At 40.8% G+C, this 21675-nt stretch overlaps 2 protein-coding genes across 2 annotated transcripts; both read right to left on the bottom strand.

Annotated features, from left to right (window-relative positions):
* Positions 1-3047: 3047 nt before the first annotated feature.
* LOC141016769 (uncharacterized) lies at positions 3048-7779 on the bottom strand. The gene is made up of 4 exons (XM_073491309.1): positions 7428-7779; positions 6959-7116; positions 6660-6753; positions 3048-5036 (listed from the first exon to the last, which is right to left on the bottom strand). The coding sequence occupies exons 1-4, from the start codon at positions 7684-7686 to the stop codon at positions 4075-4077; spliced, it is 1473 nt and encodes a 490-aa protein (XP_073347410.1). The 5' UTR covers positions 7687-7779; the 3' UTR covers positions 3048-4074.
* A 2758-nt stretch (positions 7780-10537) lies between these two features.
* On the bottom strand, positions 10538-21634 carry casq1a (calsequestrin 1a). The gene is made up of 11 exons (XM_073490874.1): positions 21241-21634; positions 17724-17817; positions 17416-17516; positions 17124-17235; positions 16826-16899; positions 13716-13846; positions 13580-13625; positions 13420-13474; positions 13087-13187; positions 12818-12892; positions 10538-11576 (listed from the first exon to the last, which is right to left on the bottom strand). The coding sequence occupies exons 1-11, from the start codon at positions 21475-21477 to the stop codon at positions 11229-11231; spliced, it is 1374 nt and encodes a 457-aa protein (XP_073346975.1). The 5' UTR covers positions 21478-21634; the 3' UTR covers positions 10538-11228.
* Positions 21635-21675: the final 41 nt, after the last annotated feature.

Here is a 21675-nt window from a genome sequence, read left to right on the forward strand (position 1 = left end):
GGCAGTCGTTTTTCGGCAAGCAGTCTCTTCTCGGCACTACACCTGTACATCCCAAATAGAGTGAAAAGAAAAATATTGGAATGACAAAATTCATGGTTCAAAAGTACAAAAGTTCATACACAAGTCCTCTACACATCCATGTGCAGATACTTACTGTGTGTACACACTGTGTCACGTGTCTCACATGTCAGGTCCTGGCATTTCAGAGAAGTTATGACTTTACTAAAAGTCTAATGCCCGGTTTCGCAGACAAGGCTTAAGCCTAGTCCGAGACTAAAATGCTGTTTGAGCTGGCTTAACTTCAAGTTACTTGCACAGATTTATCTTAAAATAGTCATAGATTTAGTCTGTTCTGGATTAAACAAAGCCAATTGCAAGAGGGTAGATTAGAGCTACTCTAGGACTAAATTGAAGTTTATATTAATCCTGCAAAGAGGCAGGTTTAACTTCAGTTCAGTACTGTTTGTGAAAGGGAGCACAGATGGTTTGGGAGCATGGAGTATTTGGAATATCTAAATGAAGACCGATGTTCGCTACAGAGGCCAGCCAGACAAATACTTGTGGATAGGAGTAATCCATTGAATCAGATTGATGAAATAACTTTCCGAGACCACTTCCGTATGTACAAAGAAGATGTACTGGAGATCATTACTTTGCTTGAGCCTAGACTTTCCCCCATGTCTTAAAGAGGAAGGCCTGTACCCAGTTCTCTCCAAGTTCTGATCACTTTGAGATTCTTGGCATCTGGAACCTTTCATCGTGAGACTGGTGATTTGTGTGGTGTCAGTGAAGCAACAGTGTGTAGAATAGTTCACAATGTCTGCACTGCCATTTGTGAACTGAGAAATCTGTACATTAAGTTCCCTGATGCTGCTGAGCAAGCCAACTATAAAGTGCGATTCTATGAATATGGGAACTTCCCGGGAGTGATTGGCTGTATAGATGGATGTCATGTTGAAATCAAGTGTCCATCAACTCCTGATGCTGAGGAGTACAGGAACCGTAAGAACTGGTTTTCCATCAATGTTCAGGCTGTATGCACTCCCAATTTAGAGTTTTCCAACATTGTTGCCCGTTGGAAAAGAGCAACACATGATTCAAGGATTTTTCACAACTCTTCATTGTGTGCTCAGTTTGAGAGAGGGCAACATAGTGGAATACTAGTTGGTGACAGTGGATATGCTCAGAGTTCCTATTTATTCACACCTTGGCCACATCCCACAACAACTGAGCAGCAAAGATACAACAGAGCTCATATTCGCACTAGAGGGATGGTCAAGCGTATGTTTGGAGTGTGGAAGAATCGATTCCAGTCTTTACACAATACACTTCGTTTTGAGCCAAGAAGATGCTGCAAGGTGATCATTGCTACAGCTGTGCTGCACAACTACCTGAAGCAGCATCACTGTCCTGACCCTCCAATGGAAGACCAGAATGATCCAGATGTGCCCATGCCCGTGGCAGGAAATAACCAAGGAGGGCTTGCTCTCAGAGCTGCTTTCACATTGCAGCACTTCAGTTAGAAAAAAGATACATTTAACCATGGAATGTATTGATTATGGCTTGTTTTTGCCTTAATAGTGTTTGTTGTGTACAACATATATAAATAGTGTGCTGAAAGGTTGTGGTGACTACAATACTCACACTCTTGTCAAGTGAGAAAAATTTTATTTTCACCACGTATTTCATTACATTCTCTCATGCATCTTTCTTTGAACAGCTCTCTCTTCTAATTTCATATCCAATTCGACCTGTAGAATTCTCATTTTCATGTCATGCTCTTCTTTCAGATATTTCATTTTCTGCTCATGAAATTCTAAGGCTAACTTTTCATGCATGGACATCCTTTTTGGTCTCTGCTGGAAGGTGGTGGCAGCATCTTTCTCTGGGATGCCATACCAGATGTGGAGGGTGCACAGTCACTGTGCACTGGCTCTTCCACCAGGGTTAGAATGATTTCCTCTGGGAAAAGAACACTGTTGGATACAAAAACTCACATGGTCCTTAGAATGAAATAAAAATAAAGATAGACACAGACAGTGGAATAATCTGTATGTACAGAATGAGGTAACTAATTTACTTTCTGTGGTATATTTACCATTTGTGCTCAGTTCTTCATGTCCACTGTCCAAATGGTCATCATCTGGTATACCATCCAGAGGTTGCTGGTCCTCTATTATCCCAGTCAACAAGTCAGCCAATTCATCGGTCTTGTCTTTATTAGGTGGGGGTCCAGCACCAGTAGTAAATCTCTCTCTTCTGGCCTCTGCATTCCTTTTTTTCAAATCTAATTTGATGTTCTTCCACAGAGTCTATGAATGCAGATATCATTCAATATAAACAATGTCACAAAACTATATGACATCTGTGATATACAGATCATAATAGACATGTCTCACCTGCAGTTGCTGTACCGCTCTTGTGGTTACATTTTCATTTGTATTGAATTCACTGCAAATGGCAGCCCAAGCACTCCTCTTCCTTTGTTCAATAGCAGCACTATGGCCTTTACTTTCAATAACAGCATGATTTCCCACAATTTGTTTAAGTAGAGTTTTTACATACTCAGTATAGTTCTTTGAGCGTGTTCTTTTAGCTTCAGCCATGTTTGGTGTCAAAATTCCCTCCAGCAAAGCTGTCCTCAATTCCATTCCAGGTTTTTATGAGCACCAATAGGCTAACAGGCTGTGCTCCCACTTAGGCTAATGAGGCTTGACCCAGGTGTTCTCGTTTAAGCTTACTCCAGGACTCCACAGTCTGGGACTAAGACAAATGTAAGCCACGCTCATGCAAGCCACTTAAATGACCTAGCTTTACTAGTCTGACTTAGGCCTACTCCTGGCTTGATATAAGCCTTGTCTGCGACACCGGGCCTAAAAGTGCCTTAACTGATCTGTAAAGCATTAGTAAATTATTGATTAACTATTAGTTAAGCCATTAGTAACCTAGAATCCTTATGTTATGGGCTTTATCACAACATCATACTGTACCCTTGCTCCATACTGAATCTTGTGTTGGAGGGTTCACACAACAAAATAACCAAACTATGTGTGCCTCAATTTTTTTTTTATTAAAACAGAAGAAAAATATGTCAGGCATCAGAAGTTTAAGAAGATGATTACAGACATTTGTCAATGTGTATTTTCTGTATTAAGGTACATAAAAACCTTTTATTTTTCAAAACACTTTGGCCATGGGATCACATTTGTTTCACCATATGTACACTTACATAGAATGGATATCATTCCTAAGTATTTTATCATTAATGCCAGATTTCGTATAAAAAGTCAGCATGGACTGCCTTAAACATGTAAGTCATGAAAGAAAGAAGTCTACATACATTCAGCAATCAAAACATCAAAACAATCAACCATCAAAAACAAACAAGAGAAGAGACATTGGTATAAAAAAGCTTGATATATAAAGAATATATACATCATAAACAAAACAAAAAAAAAAAATCACTAGATGTACTTTATATAAAAGGAAAGCATGGCAGGTAAACATCTGTATTTTGCCCCGCCACCCAATTACCAGATATCTTCTTTCTGTAAATAAAAGCATAAATGATACCACTGTGTTCAAACCCGTTACAAGACAATCATCTCTAAAGGAGCAGCGGAGTACTTCAGCCTGTACGGTTTGTAGTTTATCTGGTGGACGGTGCTTGGTGGATGGATTACATGCAGAATGAACATGTGTTTCTCAAAAGGTCCAATGCTAAAACGTGTCAAGTAGTAGTGTGCAATTCTTGCACATGGTTTCAGTCCTTTTATTGGTCCACAAAATATGGCGAGGACTAAAAAAACAAGGAAAAACATAACAAAACCATCAGTAGTAGTAGTTTATAAAAAATTTCCACATCATAATGCAACTCTGTTAGTTGTCTTAAAATATAATCTTTCTGGAATGACTAGGTTTAAGGAATCAGTCTGGGTCATGGTTTCTGTTTCTCTTATAGCTTTAACTATACTTATCTCAGAACCTCCATGGCTCTTCTACAAATGCAATACAGTGTTTTCAGTCTGAGGTAGAAAATGGCGCAACCACTGCAAACAGCCACTTTTTCTACAGCTACATGCCAGCAATCGTCCTGAATGAAGGAACAAAAAATTCACACTGATGTTTCTCCAGGTTCCTCATGATCCTGAACATCTTGCCACAAGTGATGCAGCTGAAAGGCTTCTCTCCTGTGTGAAACCTCAGGTGCGCTTTCAGATTGTCCCTCAGACGGAAGCTTTTGTTGCACTGTGTGCACAAGTGCGGCCTCTCCCCCGTGTGGAACCTCAGGTGGCGCCGGAGGCTCTTCCTCAGTGCAAACGTCTTTGAGCACTGCGAGCAGGAGTACGGTTTTTCTCCGGTGTGAAAGCGTGCATGCCGGCGGAGAATCTTCCTCCGCTTAAACGTCTTCCCACAGATGCTGCAAGCGTATCCATCGCGAGTGTGGGTGACCACTTTCTGGAGCCGCCAAATGCCGTCGCCACAGGGGGTGAAGCAGCAGAGCCGATGGCCTGTGTGAGGACCCTGGTGGCGGCGAAGGTCTTTGGGAATAGGCCGACCTCTTTTGTGCTTAGCATCCTGGCCTTTAGCAGCATCCTCCTGAAGTTTCATCTCTGACTCAGGCACTGTGAGCAGATTCACCAGTTGTACTGTGCAGGGAAGCATCAGCTTTTGATCAGGAGAAGTCAGTTTCAGTTTAATGTGGAGATTGTCTTTCGCCTCCTTTGGCGTGTGGATTCGCTCCCAAACCCCAACCTGAGCAGGAGTCGTGGCTCCATCAGATGGTGACGGACTGTAGGCGGTGCCCTTGGCGGTGCTGACACAGGCTGGCTGAGGCTCGGCTTGAACGGGCTTCTCTGAACTGTCGGGTTTGGGAGCTGAAGACTCTGGCTTGAGGATCAATGGGCAAACAAACTTCACCTTCTCACCAGAGATGATGTTGTGTGTATCTGGTTGGATCACAAGAGGCTTCTGTTTTGGTGGAGAGCTTTGTGTAGATCCATGTATTAACGTCTCTGTCCATGTCTCTGCAGAGACTGAAAGAGATAAAGATGCACTTTTAATCATATTGTTAGACATTATTTTCTTATTCAGCTTCAACATCCCTCCACCCCTTTTCTAGTCTAGTTGTAATCTGACAGAATAGAATTAAGCCCTTTTCAGACATGTATTATGTACCACTGCTGGTTTCATCCATCTGTTAAAGTGATTAAGAGATCTGATAAGACTTTAAGCTGGCTCTTTCACAGCGTTTCCTTGGTTTATTCAACTGATTTTATTCGCTTGTTGCAGCCTTTACATGAATCTGATGGCACTGGCACTTGATTTGTGCCATGTTGAAAATCAGCAATATAAGCTGTTTGTTTAAGAGGCTAACAAATCAGCACATCACTGTGTCACAGTGATATTCTCATTGTGCCTCATCTTACTGTCTGCCTCTACATACTAAACTGCCATCAGTTTATACATAAAAGAAATCTAAATAAATGAGGACAAAACCTTAAATGTAACTGCACACGTCACTGTTTAGTTCCTCATGCAATATGGCTTCACCTCATCTGAATTACCCTGTGGTGATAATGAAAAATCCCAATGGAGACCCAAATTTGTGAATGCTGCAGTTCCCTGAAGATGCCGCTATGTGTCAGTAAAGAGCCATATTATACCAATATTGTTTGTGCAATACCATGTGTTTATGCAATAACTATAAATTCAAGTATTAGTTTAAATACTTCTCTCTGAGTAATCCAATACGTATTCAACAAAACTGAATTTTTCTAATGTGCTTATCCTGTTCAGGGTCGCTGGGGGTTTGTAGCCTTTCCCGGCATGCACTGGGACACTTGCCACTTTATGACAGGGATTATGTTTTGCTCATGTTTCAGCACAATGCACTCGTGAGGGGAAAGCATCACAAAAACACAATTCAGATGATTTGTATCATTCTTTTGGCTGCTGATCTTAACTGGTTGTATAACAAAGAATACTCAATACATAACCAACATTCAAAAGTTTAATCCATGTGTTCCGTTTTTGCTAAATGAAATAAAAACATTAAAAAAATACATCACGGAAATGTCTCACATCCTGTTCTTATTTGTAACTTCCTCCTGTAAAGTGTAGTGTGTAGACCAAACTAACTGTCTTTGTTTGCAGAACTACTTGTTTGACATGGACGCAACAATGCAAATAAAAACCCACTTTATACTGCTCAAGCTTTTTTTGGCTTCTAAACCGACTGAGCTGCTTTCATAGGAGTGAACGGGGCTCCCCCTCCAACAGTGTCCAGTAATAAAAGATCCTTGGATAGACCGCATCCAAAATTCCCTCCTTATTTACATGCCACCATCGGATGTAAATAACGCGTCATCACTTTGCGCTGCAGAATTTAGCGTGTTCACCCGGGTCTTACGTTTAGATCAAAGCCGAGGTGATAAAAACCTGTGTCTCCTGCAGGGTCAACTGACCTGGGTGTAAATGCAATGTTTACACATTCCCATTGCACACAAAAGCCCGATCTAACCGGGTTAAAGTGGGATTTTTGACCAGTGGAAAAGGGATATTAGTCTAATTTGCATAATGTGCCTCATGTTCATGCTTCTGGCTGTCAGTGTGTTGAAGCCTCTCATCTCGACTCACTGACACTTTGTTTTCCTTACCATGCAGAACAACTTCTGTTGGAGGTTCACAGTCAGTTGGAGACTCATCTTCCAACCCGCTCAACTCCACCATGTCCACAGTCTCCGCCACAACCTGGTTAAAGAAGAAACAAAACATCTGTGCATGTCAGAAGTACAGTTTGCCAACAACCTAAGATCAACACTCCTTTAAAAATAAATTAAGCACTGCTATAACAACAGGCGGCTCACAGTTCTAAAAGAACATGAAACCAGCCAGCCACCCAGCCTGTTGCTCTTCAATCCACGCCTGATTTACACCCTTGTAAACTCTCACTCACCTTCTCCTTCAGCGGTGACCATGCAGGGTCAACTAGGCCATTATCTTCAGCCACTAGGATTTCTGATGGAATGAGGCCCACCATCTCCTCCTCCTCCTCCTCCTCCTCCTCCTCTCTGCTCTCCCCCAAACAATCACCATCTGAGGGGAGGGGGGCACCTATGGAGGAGAGGGGGGAGGGATTGAGACAGACATACATTCCTTGACTGGGTTTGCAATGGAGAATTCCCTGCAGGCGTTCAGTGCAACATCTCCAAATGAATGAAGCGACATTTCGACGACATTTGCGATCTAAACCTAAAGCAAGCTAAATGTGTTTTGATTGCATACAAGATCTGCTACACATCGTTTGCCATTGCAACAAGCAGAAACCTTTAGGAGCAACTAGTGTGCACTCTCCTCATGCAGCTGCAGCCTAGCCGTGGACGTAAACAGGAAGTCACATAATTTAAAGCCCCAAAGAAACGTACCGAAAGGCTCCAACTGCGAATAAATGTCCTCGTCCACCTGCACTCCGATGCTGCGTTTCGTGTCCCCAGTCGATAAACTATCCAATGTCTCCAAGGTTTCATTTTCCATTTTGCTATCAATGCGGCCCACATCCATATCCAGCGCCGAGGCTCCGTACCTGCTCTCGAACAGTTTGGTTAACTCCACCGTGGCCGCTTTGACCAGCGCTCCCAGTACCGACTCCACCTCCGCCTGGAGGTTCACGACGCCCGCCGACATTTTTTGGCAGCTCCGAATGTGCAGAAGTCAGCGTTTGTGCAAAAAAAATCGAGGTCCAAAAATTAGCAGCTATCTTTATTTACCAACGACAGCCACATGGCTCGTAGAAAGAAGGGGCGTGTTTTTGCTGGCGCACGCGCGGCAAAGGCTCGGGGGGCACTTACATCACCAGATGAGGGGGGCGGAGCCAAAAGATGAGAGGAGCCGACACAGAATAAATAGCTTTAAAGGAATAGTTCACTCTAAAACGAAATTCAGTCATCGACTCACCCTCATGCTGATGAGAAGTCCAGTGTAGTTTCTTATTCCTCAAAGTGCAGCTGAAGACCCACGGGGGTACCCTCCGGCAGCAATAATCCATGTAACGGGCGTCAATGGTGCCCGAGACAAAAAGGTCCATAAAACTACACAAAAACTTTGTAATATTCCTCCATACTAATCGTCCACTGCAATCCAAGTTTCCTGAAGTGGCGACATCCAGAGTTTACTCGAAACAACGTCATTTAGTACATTTTTCTAGCCTAAACACTATACTATATTTGTCTGGAGGCACGCTCCGCATTCACGCGAGTCTCCCTCGCACCCGCTTGCATTAGGCTAGTTTCGTTTCGAGTAAACTCTTGATGTCGCCACTTCAGGACACTTGGATTGCAGCAGACAAGCAGTATGGAGGAATATTACAAAGTTTTTGTGTAGTTTTATGGACCTTTTCGTGTTGGGCGCCATTTACGCCCGTTATATGGATTATTGTCGCAGGAGGGTACCCCCGCAGGTCTCCAGCTGCACTTTGAGGAATAAGAAACTACACCGGACTTCTCATCAGCATGAGGGTGAGTCGATAATGACTGAATTCCGTTCTAGAGTGAACTATTTCTTTAATGCAAAACACTTCTGGTATGTTTCATGTTCTCTCATCTTCCTTTAGTTGTGTTTTTTTGTATTTTCTTTTATTTATCATTTTATCATTTAATAAAAAAATTGCTAAAGTCTGTTTGAGGACGGCAAATTATGTAAATTATGGATGACACTAAAGTTTTAATAGCAAAACAGTAAGTTGTTATGCGTCAAGGCTACATGAAAAACATACAAGCTATTGTTGGCCTAGGTAATTACTGGCCATAAGGAAACATTTAGTCCTGTGACTTTCCTGTGGCAGCCATTTTGGGGCTAAGAAAAGGCTAAACAAACACTCATCACAAGAACTGGTATTTGATGTTTAGGGAACTCAAGAAGTGCTGTAGGCCTAGGTGTTATTCTTTTGTCAATGCTCAAAGTTAAATATTTAAATTTGTTTATCTCCAACAGCAGATTTCTAAAGATGACAAAATAATTTATTACTAGTAAAACAACTTCATAAGATTGATTCACAAGAGTGGACTATTACAGACACACACTGCTCTTTGGGGTGGGTATAGGAGGTTCAAAGCAAAACATATTAACTTTTTATGAATATTTTCCCTTGTGATATGATAGAAGAGTATGGCTAATTGCTGTAAGGGACAGGTGTAACACTAGTATTGTTATGTGGTTGTTTCTATATGGACATTTTAGATTGAGACACTTTAGGAGGAGTAGCTAGCTAGTATAAGCAGATGAAAATGCTTAAGGCTGACAGTCGTCAGTGGTTGAGAGAATTCCTGTTGGCACTGGGAAATGAACCTACCAACAACGGAAGGCATTTGAATGTTAAAATGAAGTACATACATAAAACAGTGGGATCCAAATGTCTGACACCACACTGAAAATCTGTAATATTATGATGTAAACCTCGAAATAACCAGAAACTTTGAGGAGTCATAAAGTGAAGTGAAAGTGTCGGAAGTCAAATTGGCTGGACTAAAGGTTTCGAAGGAGGCAGTGTATGTAACTCTGAAACACTTTACTGAAATTGGATCAGTTGCATCCAAAGCATGATCAGGCAGATCCAAAGTGACCATACCATCAGAAGATCAATACATCAAGCAACAAATTGAAACTATCTAGTTTCAAGTGCAGGACCACACCTCAACTGCACCTTTTCTGGCTTTTCTATGAACACCTTCTTAATCCTCTCCTCATCTTTTGCTCTCTGGTGTGGTCCATCTTAGCGAAAGTATTGTCAATAAAATGCTGTCTTGTAGTGGTCTCAGAGGACAAGTAGCAGTTTCTAAACCACTTCTCAGGAGCAGAAACAAGGCCAGATGTATGAGGTGGGCCAAGAAATACCAGGATTTCACAGGGGATGACTGAAAAAAGTCATACACTGATGAATCCAAGTTAGAGATGTATGTCAGTAATAGAAGTGTGTATGTAACAAAGGCAAACAGGATAGAATAATACCAGTGTTTCAAACCCACAGTGAAACATGGTGGTTGGATATTTTCAAGTGTGTGGGGAAGTACCACTCTATTCTTCAGACATGCTCCATCCTCTGGTATACGTCTTTGTGGAGAAGGATTCATACTGCAGCAGGATAATTAGTCCAAACACACCTCAAAGCTTTGACTTGGGGGGCACTTGAAGTCTGAGAAAGACAATTATTCTGTGACATCACAAGAAGCTTTGTGGAATGCTGTCAAATCATGCAGGGATAACACGAGTCAGCAGGTTTTACACAAACTTGTGGAATCCATGCCAACTTAAGTGAATACTATCATTAACACAATAAAAGATAGTAGCCTATTACATTCGAAACAAATGCAAAATAGAAATATCTTCACTAACTTGACCCTACTATAGATAGATAGATAGATAGATAGATAGATAGATAGATAGATAGATAGATAGATAGATAGATAGATAGATAGATAGATAGATAGATAGACAGGCCTAAAGGTACACACACACACAGCTTTAAAAAACTATACAGTAATGGGGTTTCTGTCCAAGCTGTCATTTATTTAAGACTTTACAGTAAGTTAAATTTCTCTTGTTACAAAAATAGAATATGGCTGTTGTCATATTTCATCATCGTAGAAAACATCCATATGATGTACAGCACTTTCAGTGTACAGCGTTACATTGATTTCACAGAGTAGGCTGGTGATACTTAAGACCCGCCAGAAAGCCAGCTAGCACCCTCGGATCTGACTTCAGTTGTTTCGATACTGGGGCAAACAAGAAAATAAGTGAACAAATAAAACACATTCAAACTGCGACAGACTCCACAGATGGACTTAGACAAAATGCATACAACATTGCAACCCGTCCAGTACTTTGGAAAGTAAAAACTTTAATAAATTGAAAATCAATAGCAGTAGTAGGTTTTTTAGGAGAATTTCTTTTTTTATTGTACCAGACAGTGTTACATGTGGGAATAATGGCACTGTGGGATCTTAGAAAGTACTTAGTTACATGGAGGATTAGTAAATATGCAGGGAGAAACGAGTAATGGAATATCGTTATGTTGAGATGCAGAGAGAGGATGATGAAAAGATGTGATATCAAAATGACAAGTTCAAAATAAGAACTAGATACAAAAGAGGATGACTTGACTGAGTGAATGAAGTTGACTCTTGAAACTGCATTGGTCAGACTTAAAGAGTAAATTATGACTTGATGATTTAATAATCATCATCGTCGTCATCATCGTCGTCGTCGTCATCATCATCATCATCGTCGTCATCATCATCGTCGTCGTCATCGTCGTCGTCATCATCATCATCATCGTCGTCGTCATCATCATCATCGTCATCATCATCGTCGTCGTCGTCATCATCGTCATCATCGTCATCATCATCATCATCGTCATCATCGTCATCATCGTCGTCATCGTCATCATCATCGTCATCATCATCATCATCATCGTCGGGATCGATTTCGCCTGACAGAACATCCTCAATCCAGTCCTCCAGTTCATCAACAGATGGCATATCATCACCATCATCCATGTCCAACCACACACTGTCAGCCTGCAGAGTAAACAAGAAGTCAACACCACCTCAGCTTACACCAAAAGCCTTAAAGGTATCTTGTAGACTTTTTGACTAATGGAGCAATGTTTTCATGAGTGGGCCCCTGTTTTCTATCGTGCACAGGATGTACATCATGCACAAGCTTGCATGCAACGCTATCTGCTGCCAATTTCACACAATTGTGACAATATTTGACAGTAGGAAGCATTGCATTGCACCAGCAAAGACAGTGAAGAAGAAAATTGTAAGCCATCAAAACATGGATGCAAAACAAGGCACAAGACTAGTCGGATATATTGCTAAAGTTATGAACGAGCCAACAGCACAAGAATGAAAGAGTAAGTAGGCTACAGCGAAAATTTCCTGATACTAACATGCTAGCTTGACAGTGGTGAATAGCCAACTAACAATAGCCATGTTTGTTTTTACATCCAATATGATAATGTTGGGTTGTTTTTTTGGGTTGTGAATGAGACATGAGGTAGTTGCCCCTGAGCCAAAGAACAAGTGAGCCACAGCGGCAGTGACAGACCCAGTTAGCACAAAGCACACAGCCCCTGAGCCATAGAACAGAGCTGTATTTTAAACTAGGCCACGCATGGCGGCCTATAGTGCCACGTACAAACAAATCAGGCAGTTGTAGCATGGCTCATGTTAGGCGTACTAGCCTAATACAGATAACTGGTCAAAATGTTTCAGTAAAACGCAGTTAGCTGACTAGTTTTGCTACTATGGATAGGTGATTTAGCGTATGGTTAGGTCAGCTTGCCCAGGCCTGCATGAGTCATGGTTCGACCATCATCAATGTTTTTATTTTACAAATGTATCTTTGCTCATAATATGTTGAAATTGTGTTAATGTGTATTTTGATTCACATTTAAATATATGAAAAAAAAATTACAAAATATTATAAAACAATAATGTAGCAGCCCATGCTGCAAAGACTGAGGACCCCCTAGGGACCCATGCTTCCAGGAACACCCAACCTTCCCTAGGTTAATCTGGCCCCAGGTTAACCCTCACCTTTCAGATTTAATTGTGCTTATAAATATCCAAATTACAACAAAATAAATGCACTAGAGATAACCTGGGGCCTTCAGAATCCCTGACAGAATTGGGGTCTGAAGGAAGTTGTCCACTCTGCCCAATTGATAATGCAGCCTTGTATATACAACTAAGTATCACAGAGTTCAGCAGATCAAGCAATCTATGAATAAAGTGCTAAAAATGTAACTTACATCATCAGCATCAACAACACCAATCTGTGGGTGGGACAGGTCAATTCCAAAGATCTTCTCCCAGTGGGGCAGAAGCTGTAGGGAAAATTTACTTTGATTAATCCTACTGTTATCAGCCAGTATCAATCTAATTAATGCAACATTTGGGAATATTATGTTTCAGTGTGCTTCGTCATTATATCTCAGCTCTCAGTTGACAGAGTCAAGGACTGCCCAGACGAATTCCTCTGGTTTTTGGTCATGCATATTGCACTGTGTTATGGTCTTACCAAGGGGAAGTCGTCAGGGTCAATCCAGACAATGCTGAGGTCAGGGTTCTCGGTGTTATCCTCTGCAACTTCCTTCAGGATCTCAAGGAACTCAAAACCGTCTGAGGAATGGAGAGGACAATAATGAAACTAAGGCTAAACCATTGTAGAGGTGAAGCAATGGGAAACAGTGATCTTTTTATTACTCTTCTCTCATTAACATGCACAATATTCCATCAACACCATGTTAAAACCTCCTCCTACCCCTTTGTTGCTCCATGTTGAACTATCTAGATTTGCTGTTGGTGACTGATTAGAATGCTATCCTTAGCTGGTTATTCAGGGTTCCTTTACCTGGGTCAGACTCCTCTGCAAAAGCAACGATGTGTTCACCATCAACATCGTCCTCCTGTGGAAAGAACAAAGACAGTTTCCTAAATTCAGAAACCGTTCCAGAGTTGTAATTTGATCAAATCCTTAATTGTTCTGGTGTTGAAAGTTTTCAGGTTCTTACCCAGATCTCGTACATGTTGTGTGGTTGCAGTTTCCTCAGGGTTGGTCTGGAAAATCACAGAGAAAAAAGATTTAACGCCTTTTGTTTTCATTATAGGTTATTTTTCAATTCATGAGATAGCATCAATGGGACTTGCCTGTCATTATCTTCAATGAAATCCACCAGCTCATCCTCAGTGTATGGTTTTCCTGGGATGACCACTGGATCATCCATGAAGGGTTCATAGAAGTCAACCTCATTGAGCTTCAGGTCCAGAGCCTTGGCAACCTGTCACACACAACCAAAGTTAGAACCAATAACTGAGCGTGAAGGACCGGCGAATCACGAAGATGTCAAGAAGTTTCATTCACAAAATATTACACCAGTTTAGTTTGTATAAATAAATGCAATCAATTAATTTTAAGTCATGTTGACAGTTTGACAGTAACATTTATGTGTTGACATTTTAACAGAGGAAACAACATGTACAGTCTTTTGAATGAAATCTGTCACGTATATGCTGTATGGATGTAGGTGTTGGGACGTATGATGGCTGTTTTGATCCTGATAAGAACTACACCAGTTTTAGCCATCTAAAATAGTCTTAGTTAATATTAGGCTACAGTGAGGAGTCCTTCATAAGTAGTCAGTGAATGTCCTGAAGTTCCTACCAGTTATAATTAGGTTTAAAGATTCTGCTGAAGGACATTATTAAACAAAATCTAACTTAATCCAAAACATTGAAAAGTCAGTTATTTATACTGTAATTCATACCGTTCCCTTCCCTTTTTTTATTCTGGCGTTTTGACATTATGTTAAAGACATCTATGTATTTGGTTGCAGAGATATCTATTGGAGTTAGCATGCTAACCAGCTAGCCCTGAGCCACTTTGTACCTTAAGAGATGACAGCCTGATAGTCAGCTAATAGAAAGGCTCACTAGCTGCACACTTAACTGAGTTTTCTGCACCGAATAACAACAATGAAAGTGTTACTTGGTGTTTTTGCCTTTGTTAGGTGGACTATCACAATATAGAATATATATATATATTGTTTTTCATATGTGTGGTAGAAATTTATGGAGTAGAAGGCATGTCCAATTTATGCTTTGACGTGATTATTGAACTGAAAGGCCTCAGAGCTCCTCACACTATGTTTTATGATCAGAGGTTACAGCCTGTCTAATGTTACAGATAAGACACATTGACAACGACCGAAGGTTACCTACATTGATTTGCCTCCTCTCAGGTGGTGTGATTATGACGTAGGACACACTGTATAAAGCTGAGTGAATGAAATATTACTTAAAAGGAGCTATATGTAAGAATTGAACCTCTTGAATTCATACTCCGAACAAATAGGGGGCAGCATATCACCGGAGAAACTGCTGCTTACTGTAGCTGCCATTAGCCAGTGAGCTCAGTTAACTATCTGGACTCAGAGCTCAGAGTGGTATTATAAAAAAGCATGGGTCAGGGCTAGTTGGTTAGCATGCTATTTTCAAGAGATATCTCTGTAACACAGTACATAGACGTCTTTGATATAGTGACACAACTAATGTTTTACATTCTGTTGAAGATATAAGTAAATTTTTGAATGTTTTATACTAAATTCTTACATATTCCACCTTATGTCTTGTGTCCATGTATACATGTTGTACAAATTAATTTTCTGATACCAGATCTGGTGCTTTAATTAACTTATACATTCAAGTGGGGACAACTGGAGCTGGGCAAGTTTTTACTCTTTTATACATCCAAGAGAAGATTGACAGATTTATGAGGATTTCCACATCCAAGTACATGGATGTTGCTCTAAAATGGTTTGTTAGATGCAGCAGATAGAGCTTTTTGTGTTCATCAGTAGTCAAAAGTCAAAGGGGTCTAAGCTTCCCTGTGGAGTGCGTCAAGGCTCGATTTCTGGCCTATGTTAAGTTGATCATTTATGTTAATGCTCTTATGATACTGTTGCACAAATCAATAATTTTACATCAAAAAGTGATCAAACATACAGTAGCCTGGGAACCAGAAGAATCTGAAAGCTCATGTTTTATTTGCTCTGGCATGATACTGGCCTTCTTCCTGTTAAGACAGGTTTCCCTTCCTCCTAATTTTTGCTGGGTCATTCACAATTGTTATCTGCTGTGGAGCAGGTTTGATATCATGACTTACACAGGAGTGTCAAGTCACATGTTGCGCTGCTCTGACTTAGTTGTAGTTCTATCCAATTGTCTCCAGCCTACAAGTCTGTCTAGTGCAACACACCAGAATCAAGAAACTCTTGTTAACCATCAGGGCACTGCTGATCAGATATGAATCAGGATTCTGCTGCTCATTTGCCTTTTTCTCACCTCAAACAGTGCAGTGTTTAGCTGCAATACAAGATTGTTTGTGACTGAAGATCGATTGTTTGTTTCCTGCTTGAAAATAGACTTCAGACCGCCGAACTTGTGTGTGTCACTCTGACTGGTTGTAGGTCACGTTTTGTTGCTCTGATTGGTTAAAGGTATTTCCTATTGCATCCACAGGCGTTTTGTTGTGTGCGTATTAATTGCAGAAATCGAAAACTGAACTTAGAGGTTCCAGACTACCCAGATAGCAAATTGTTGTGGCCCAGATTTAGCCCACACCACAAACCTTAATCCAGCACACATATCGCGAGGAATGATGGCAGTTCACTCCTGTTTGTCAGATCTGAGCCACAAGCAGGCCATAGCATGGACACATGTCAGCTAAGAGTGACCAGATTAAACCAGAACTGGCCCAGATCTGGCAACGGGGAGCGGACCGCCCAACTGCCATCATTCTATGCGGTATGTGGCCCGGATGAACACATCTGGTACAATTTTGCTATCTGGGTAATATGAATTTTGCAACGACAGGCTAGATTAATTGACAATGTGTACGTAATGTGAAAGGAATTGCTTGTACTGACAAATCCACAGAAAAAAATCATCTCTATCATCTCTATGGAACATTTTAGTGTCCTTAGCTATTGTTTCGATTTTCTGGCCCCCAAATTTTGCTCTCATTAACCCTAATTTTCTGTAGCTGAGGGCAGCTGTTTTTAGGCAATAAAGCTTTGATTAACCCACTGTACGCAACCTGCCCAGCACCAAATTTAATGCAAGCTAAGTTAGCTCTATGTGTTGAAAAATTACCCTGATAATCAAAATAAAATGAAGAAAAAAACATTTTTTATTCCAGTCTTATTATGTTGTTTTAAGTGTGTCTGGTTAAACTTAAGTTAATAATCGTTAACACTCACCTTGGGACTAAATGTTGCAAAGAACTTGATGTGAGGATGGAACTCTTCGGCAGCATCGGCAAAAGCCTCAAAATCTGAAATTTTACAGGCATTAATCAAGTGGTTTCAGTAGATCAGTCCATGTAAGAAGTATCTAAGAATGCAGACTTGTTGCGCTCATCATTATCAGTCTGCAGCTCAAAGTTAAGTCAAGCAATGTGAGCCTTTTCCCCGTTACACTTGCCTGATATGCAACTATGAGCAATAATGTTAAAAAGCAAGCAACAGGTTATCATAGCATCACAGTACAGATTCTTACGTTCTGACTTGTGACTCTTAAAGTAGCCCACCAATTTGATGTCCTCTTCGATGTTTTCAAAGCCTTTCAGTTCCCTACTATTGTCAATAATTTCTACTGGGTCCTCAAGAACCTGTGGAGGAAGAGGAGGGTCATGGAGGAGAAAGGAGGGAGACAATATAATCGGAGGTGAGAGAGAAAAGAAGAGTCAGAAATCAGTGGGTCATCTTTGAAGGAAGCAAACTGGGATTAAGGGACTTTTTTTTGCTAAAACAAGGCAGGCTATTAACTGGGTGATTATATCCTCACGAACATCAAAGATGAACTCCACAAGAGTGTCTGCTGCGAATTCGCCATCATATTCTATGACTTCATCGTCTGTGAAGATGAAGACGCTGTCGGACTCATCAAGGCCTGGAGGAAAAGAGCAGAAGTATGAGGTGTTTAGTCTTAAGCAAACTAACAATTTGACCCCACCCTTCCCATATTTGTTATATCTTACACAACAACAGGAAACATTGAAGTAAAAGAGGCCTTTATAAAATGATTTTGACTCTAATAAATGGCTGGTCTCATTTTGCATACGTGTCTTCAGCTGTGCTTATCCTGCTGAGTGTTTACCTAATTTCTTTGCAACGGCCTTGTCGAGCTTTGCATCAAGGACTCCGACTCCGATATCCTCATCATCAAACTCATCCAGGACCTGGGCTACAAGCTGTAAAAACAAATACACCGTCATATAACCGAAGACATGATTTTCCAGTTAAAAACAAGTCTTTAAACATGAGAGCACAGGTCTGTATGAGTATGTGGTAAAACAAGTGTTTATGTCCACATTTACACCTTTTTGACAAAGTCGTTTCACTCAGTAGTTTCATTACCATAAAAGCCTGCTTTTCAGAGCGCTGCTTATGCACTTTCTAAATCTGTATGAAACTTGAACCTCATGACTGACAGTTGGTTGCACCAATGGCAGTGCCACATTTGCAGCCTGACTACATTGAGGAAGTGGTTTGAGAGGTTGTCTCAGTGCGTTTGGAGGGTAAAAAGCATGCACGCGCACACACACACACACACACACACACACACACACACACACACACAAACACACACACACATGAGTGCACACGGGTGAGAGATCTTGAGCAGCTGCTTTTACTGGCATAAATAGTTGGACTAACTAGGCTGTCTCGCAGATTGTGCAGATAATTCTTGGCATTTCTTTTAGTTTGATTGGAGCTGCAGATGGGTGGGGCACAGTGAAGCTGTTTACAGTTTGTAGCTTAGCAGCAGGTAAGATTATATGAAAAGTTATACTGTTTAAATTATATCTAATTATATACATTAGAATATGTACCTAATAAAAGCAAGAATTTTGGTTTTACCGCGACTTAACCTTTTCTTGCATTGCACTATATTTGGTTGCAGACCCCAACCTTTTGGCATTTCAGAAGGCTATAATAAACTTTTTAAAGGGCAAGAAGTGATTGAGATGAGTAAGGCTTGAAACTATCAAGCCACTGAAGAAGGGTACACGTGAGGATAAATTGTAACAAAGAGGTATGATTTTTTTTTTCTAACTCTTTTCCATTTTATAAATCCTTTAATAAAACTATTTAAAATCTGCAAGTAAGAGGAAAAATTGGTGATTAATATGTGTGTTTGAGGAGATACATCAGAGGTTGTTTATCTTGATTTGAATATACGTATATATGTATACATGTGACTTCTCTCTAGTTATCTATTTATATCTTTTTTATGCAGTTTTTTTTAGATAGACACAAAATGAGATAAGATTTATATCTGCTTGTCCTCAAAATATAAAACATGCAAAGCTGTCTTTGGACCTGGGTGTTGGTAATGTGTATCTGCAGTAATGTGGCTGATATAATTTCTTCAGAGAAACTGAATCTCCCCAACTACATGTAAAGTTAAACCAACAGCCTCAGTAACTGGGATGAGATTTCATAGCATGACATCTGCAACCAAAATGTACTGCAACTGTAATTTTTTTTTATTTAAAAATACTGTCACTGACACGTACATATGGCAAAAATATAAACAGCATATGGTAAATATATGGTCATTTCCTGCAGTGATACTGAGATAGTGTTGCAATGTGCAGTTCACATGTACAGATATACAGAATGCAGGTCCTTAAATTTAATTGTTTTAAGTGATTATTAAAATCATGAAGCATTAGGTCTGAATCACATCCGTCAACACCACATGGACCCTAGTCAGGGTGTTTGGCCACCTCAACAGTCTAATAATTTTCAATGACCAAGGGAGAAAAAACACTTAATTACGACTTCCTCACTCTCATCATGTCATATTTTATTTCACTAACTCCTGGAGAGCCTTGACCTCTCACATGTTAAGCCCTGTTGCTGTTCTCTGTTACTAATAATAAAACCTCCTCCAACGTAAATCATAATACATTCATAGGGAGAAACACAAGCCTTCAGGGAGCTCGAGCCACCACAAAAGCAGCTCAGGGATAAATATAGCTCCAGAAGCCACACCAGCCCAGGGACTATTTTGGCGAGGTGGCAGTGATGCTCACTGCTCTGGGATCCGCTGACAAGTACAGTACTGCAGGTGCCAATCACGGCGCAGAGCTGAGCCGGCACTACTGGAGCCAGAGCCTCCAGGGCTGGCCTCCAGATCCAAGACTGAGCCCTGACACTCCCTTACAGAGACACCAGAGGCCGTCTGTTATATGTTTAGGAGAGCAGCATCTCTCTCTCTCTTTCTCTCGCTCTATCTCTGTTTTGGTTATTAATGTTTTCCTTTCTGTTCTAACTGGTATCTGTTACTGTTAATCCCCCCCCCCCCCCCTTAACCCCCCATTTAATTTATTTTGTTGACATTACAAGACAAGTTAGAGCCATTATTTGTTGATTGAGAGATTTAGTTACTGTGTAAATTGTTTTCCCCAAATTCCTTCCACATTAATTTTCACAGTTGTCAATAATGAGTCAGTATAACTATCATCCCACTGACTAGACCCTCAAATCTGTTTTTGATTTTGTTTATAATGATCTTGTATGTCAATTTTAAAATGAGCCACCAGCAATACTTGTAGCTCCCCTGAAAACAAAAGCATGGGTAAGGTGTTAAATGTAGTGGCCTTTGCTCTACAATGTGATGTGGCCATGCACAAATGCTGTAAAATATGGTTGCCACATGATCCAGTGTATATATTCCATAAATCAGTCACCACTCCTATCACTTTCACAGCAGCTATTAGTCTGGAGTTACTGCAAATGCTGTATTTCTGGGCGACTATAATCGTGGAATCAACTTCAAATTGACAAGCACAAAAGATGCAAATCTAACTTCCTGGGAGATTTGGTGTGGGTAGTGTGACATTTGATATTGTGTTTTCTTAAGTAACCTGAGAACTAATCGAAGCTTTGCATACTAAATGATGATGTAATGTCTCTGCGAGGAATGTGATGAAACGGCACAGTATCCAAGCTGACAGGAGGCCTGAGATGTGACAGGCATGCTGATAGACTTGTGTTAAGTGCATCAAGTCCCACACACACACACACACACACACACACACACACACACACACACACACAACGTACACAAGCCCAGACTTTGCCAGAATAAATGATATCTTGGGTCCTCACAGCTCAGCTTTTTTCCCCGTGTGGACGAATCTGACGACACACCGCAAGCTTGTGACACATTTTTGGGACTTCATTGATCAGCATTTCTGAATCCAGCAAAGCTATTTTCCACCTTGTAGCGTCACGTTCCCATGATGCCACGCTCTGTGCTCAATTTCACATTTAACATGTGTGAAATCTTGAAAAACATATTTGTCTCTGTTGCCAAAAAATATATTTTTCTTTCCTTGTAACCGCACAGTTGAACCTTTACGATAAATCAGAGTCTCTTTTTATGTTTTCCTTCATATCTTAAGTCAACTTAATCAGTTTGTTGTCACACACTTCACATCTGCACCATTTAAAATCTATGCAACCACTTTAAATTAAATCAGATCAAAATTCCACAACAACCTCCATCAGCGTCTACAGAAATGTTGAGTTCAAGACTAGTTATTCTACTTCCTCATTGGTAAGCTGTAAGCTCTCTACCCATACTCCCCATCTCAACCCACCTCAAGGGCCAACTCCTCAATCTCAAACTGTCTCTGGGCGACGCGGCTGGATCCGGGATGGTCATGGTAGTACACCACCATGACATCGTACTTCTTCATCACAGACTTATAGTTCTTGGCATTGAGGTCGTGGACACGGTCCTTTCCATCATACTCTGGGAAGTCCAAGCTATCCTTGCCCAATGATAGCCCCGCAAAGGACAGCAAGACTGCCACAAGCACCCAGGTCCACTTCATGGCTCCTCTCTAAGTTAATGTAGATGTATTTACAGTTTCAGAAAGGGGGGACAGAAAAAGAAAAAAAAATCAAAATAGTTTGGTAAAAGTAAGGAGAACCCCTTCCAATCCGCGTCACCCAGAAGAGAGCAAGACCAACTCTTGCATCCACCTTATTAAAAACCACACATGGGCAACTGGCGGTGGGGCACAGGGTGC

Source organism: Pagrus major, chromosome 21 (genome assembly GCF_040436345.1).
Source record: "Pagrus major chromosome 21, Pma_NU_1.0".
Classification (NCBI taxonomy): domain Eukaryota; kingdom Metazoa; phylum Chordata; class Actinopteri; order Spariformes; family Sparidae; genus Pagrus; species Pagrus major.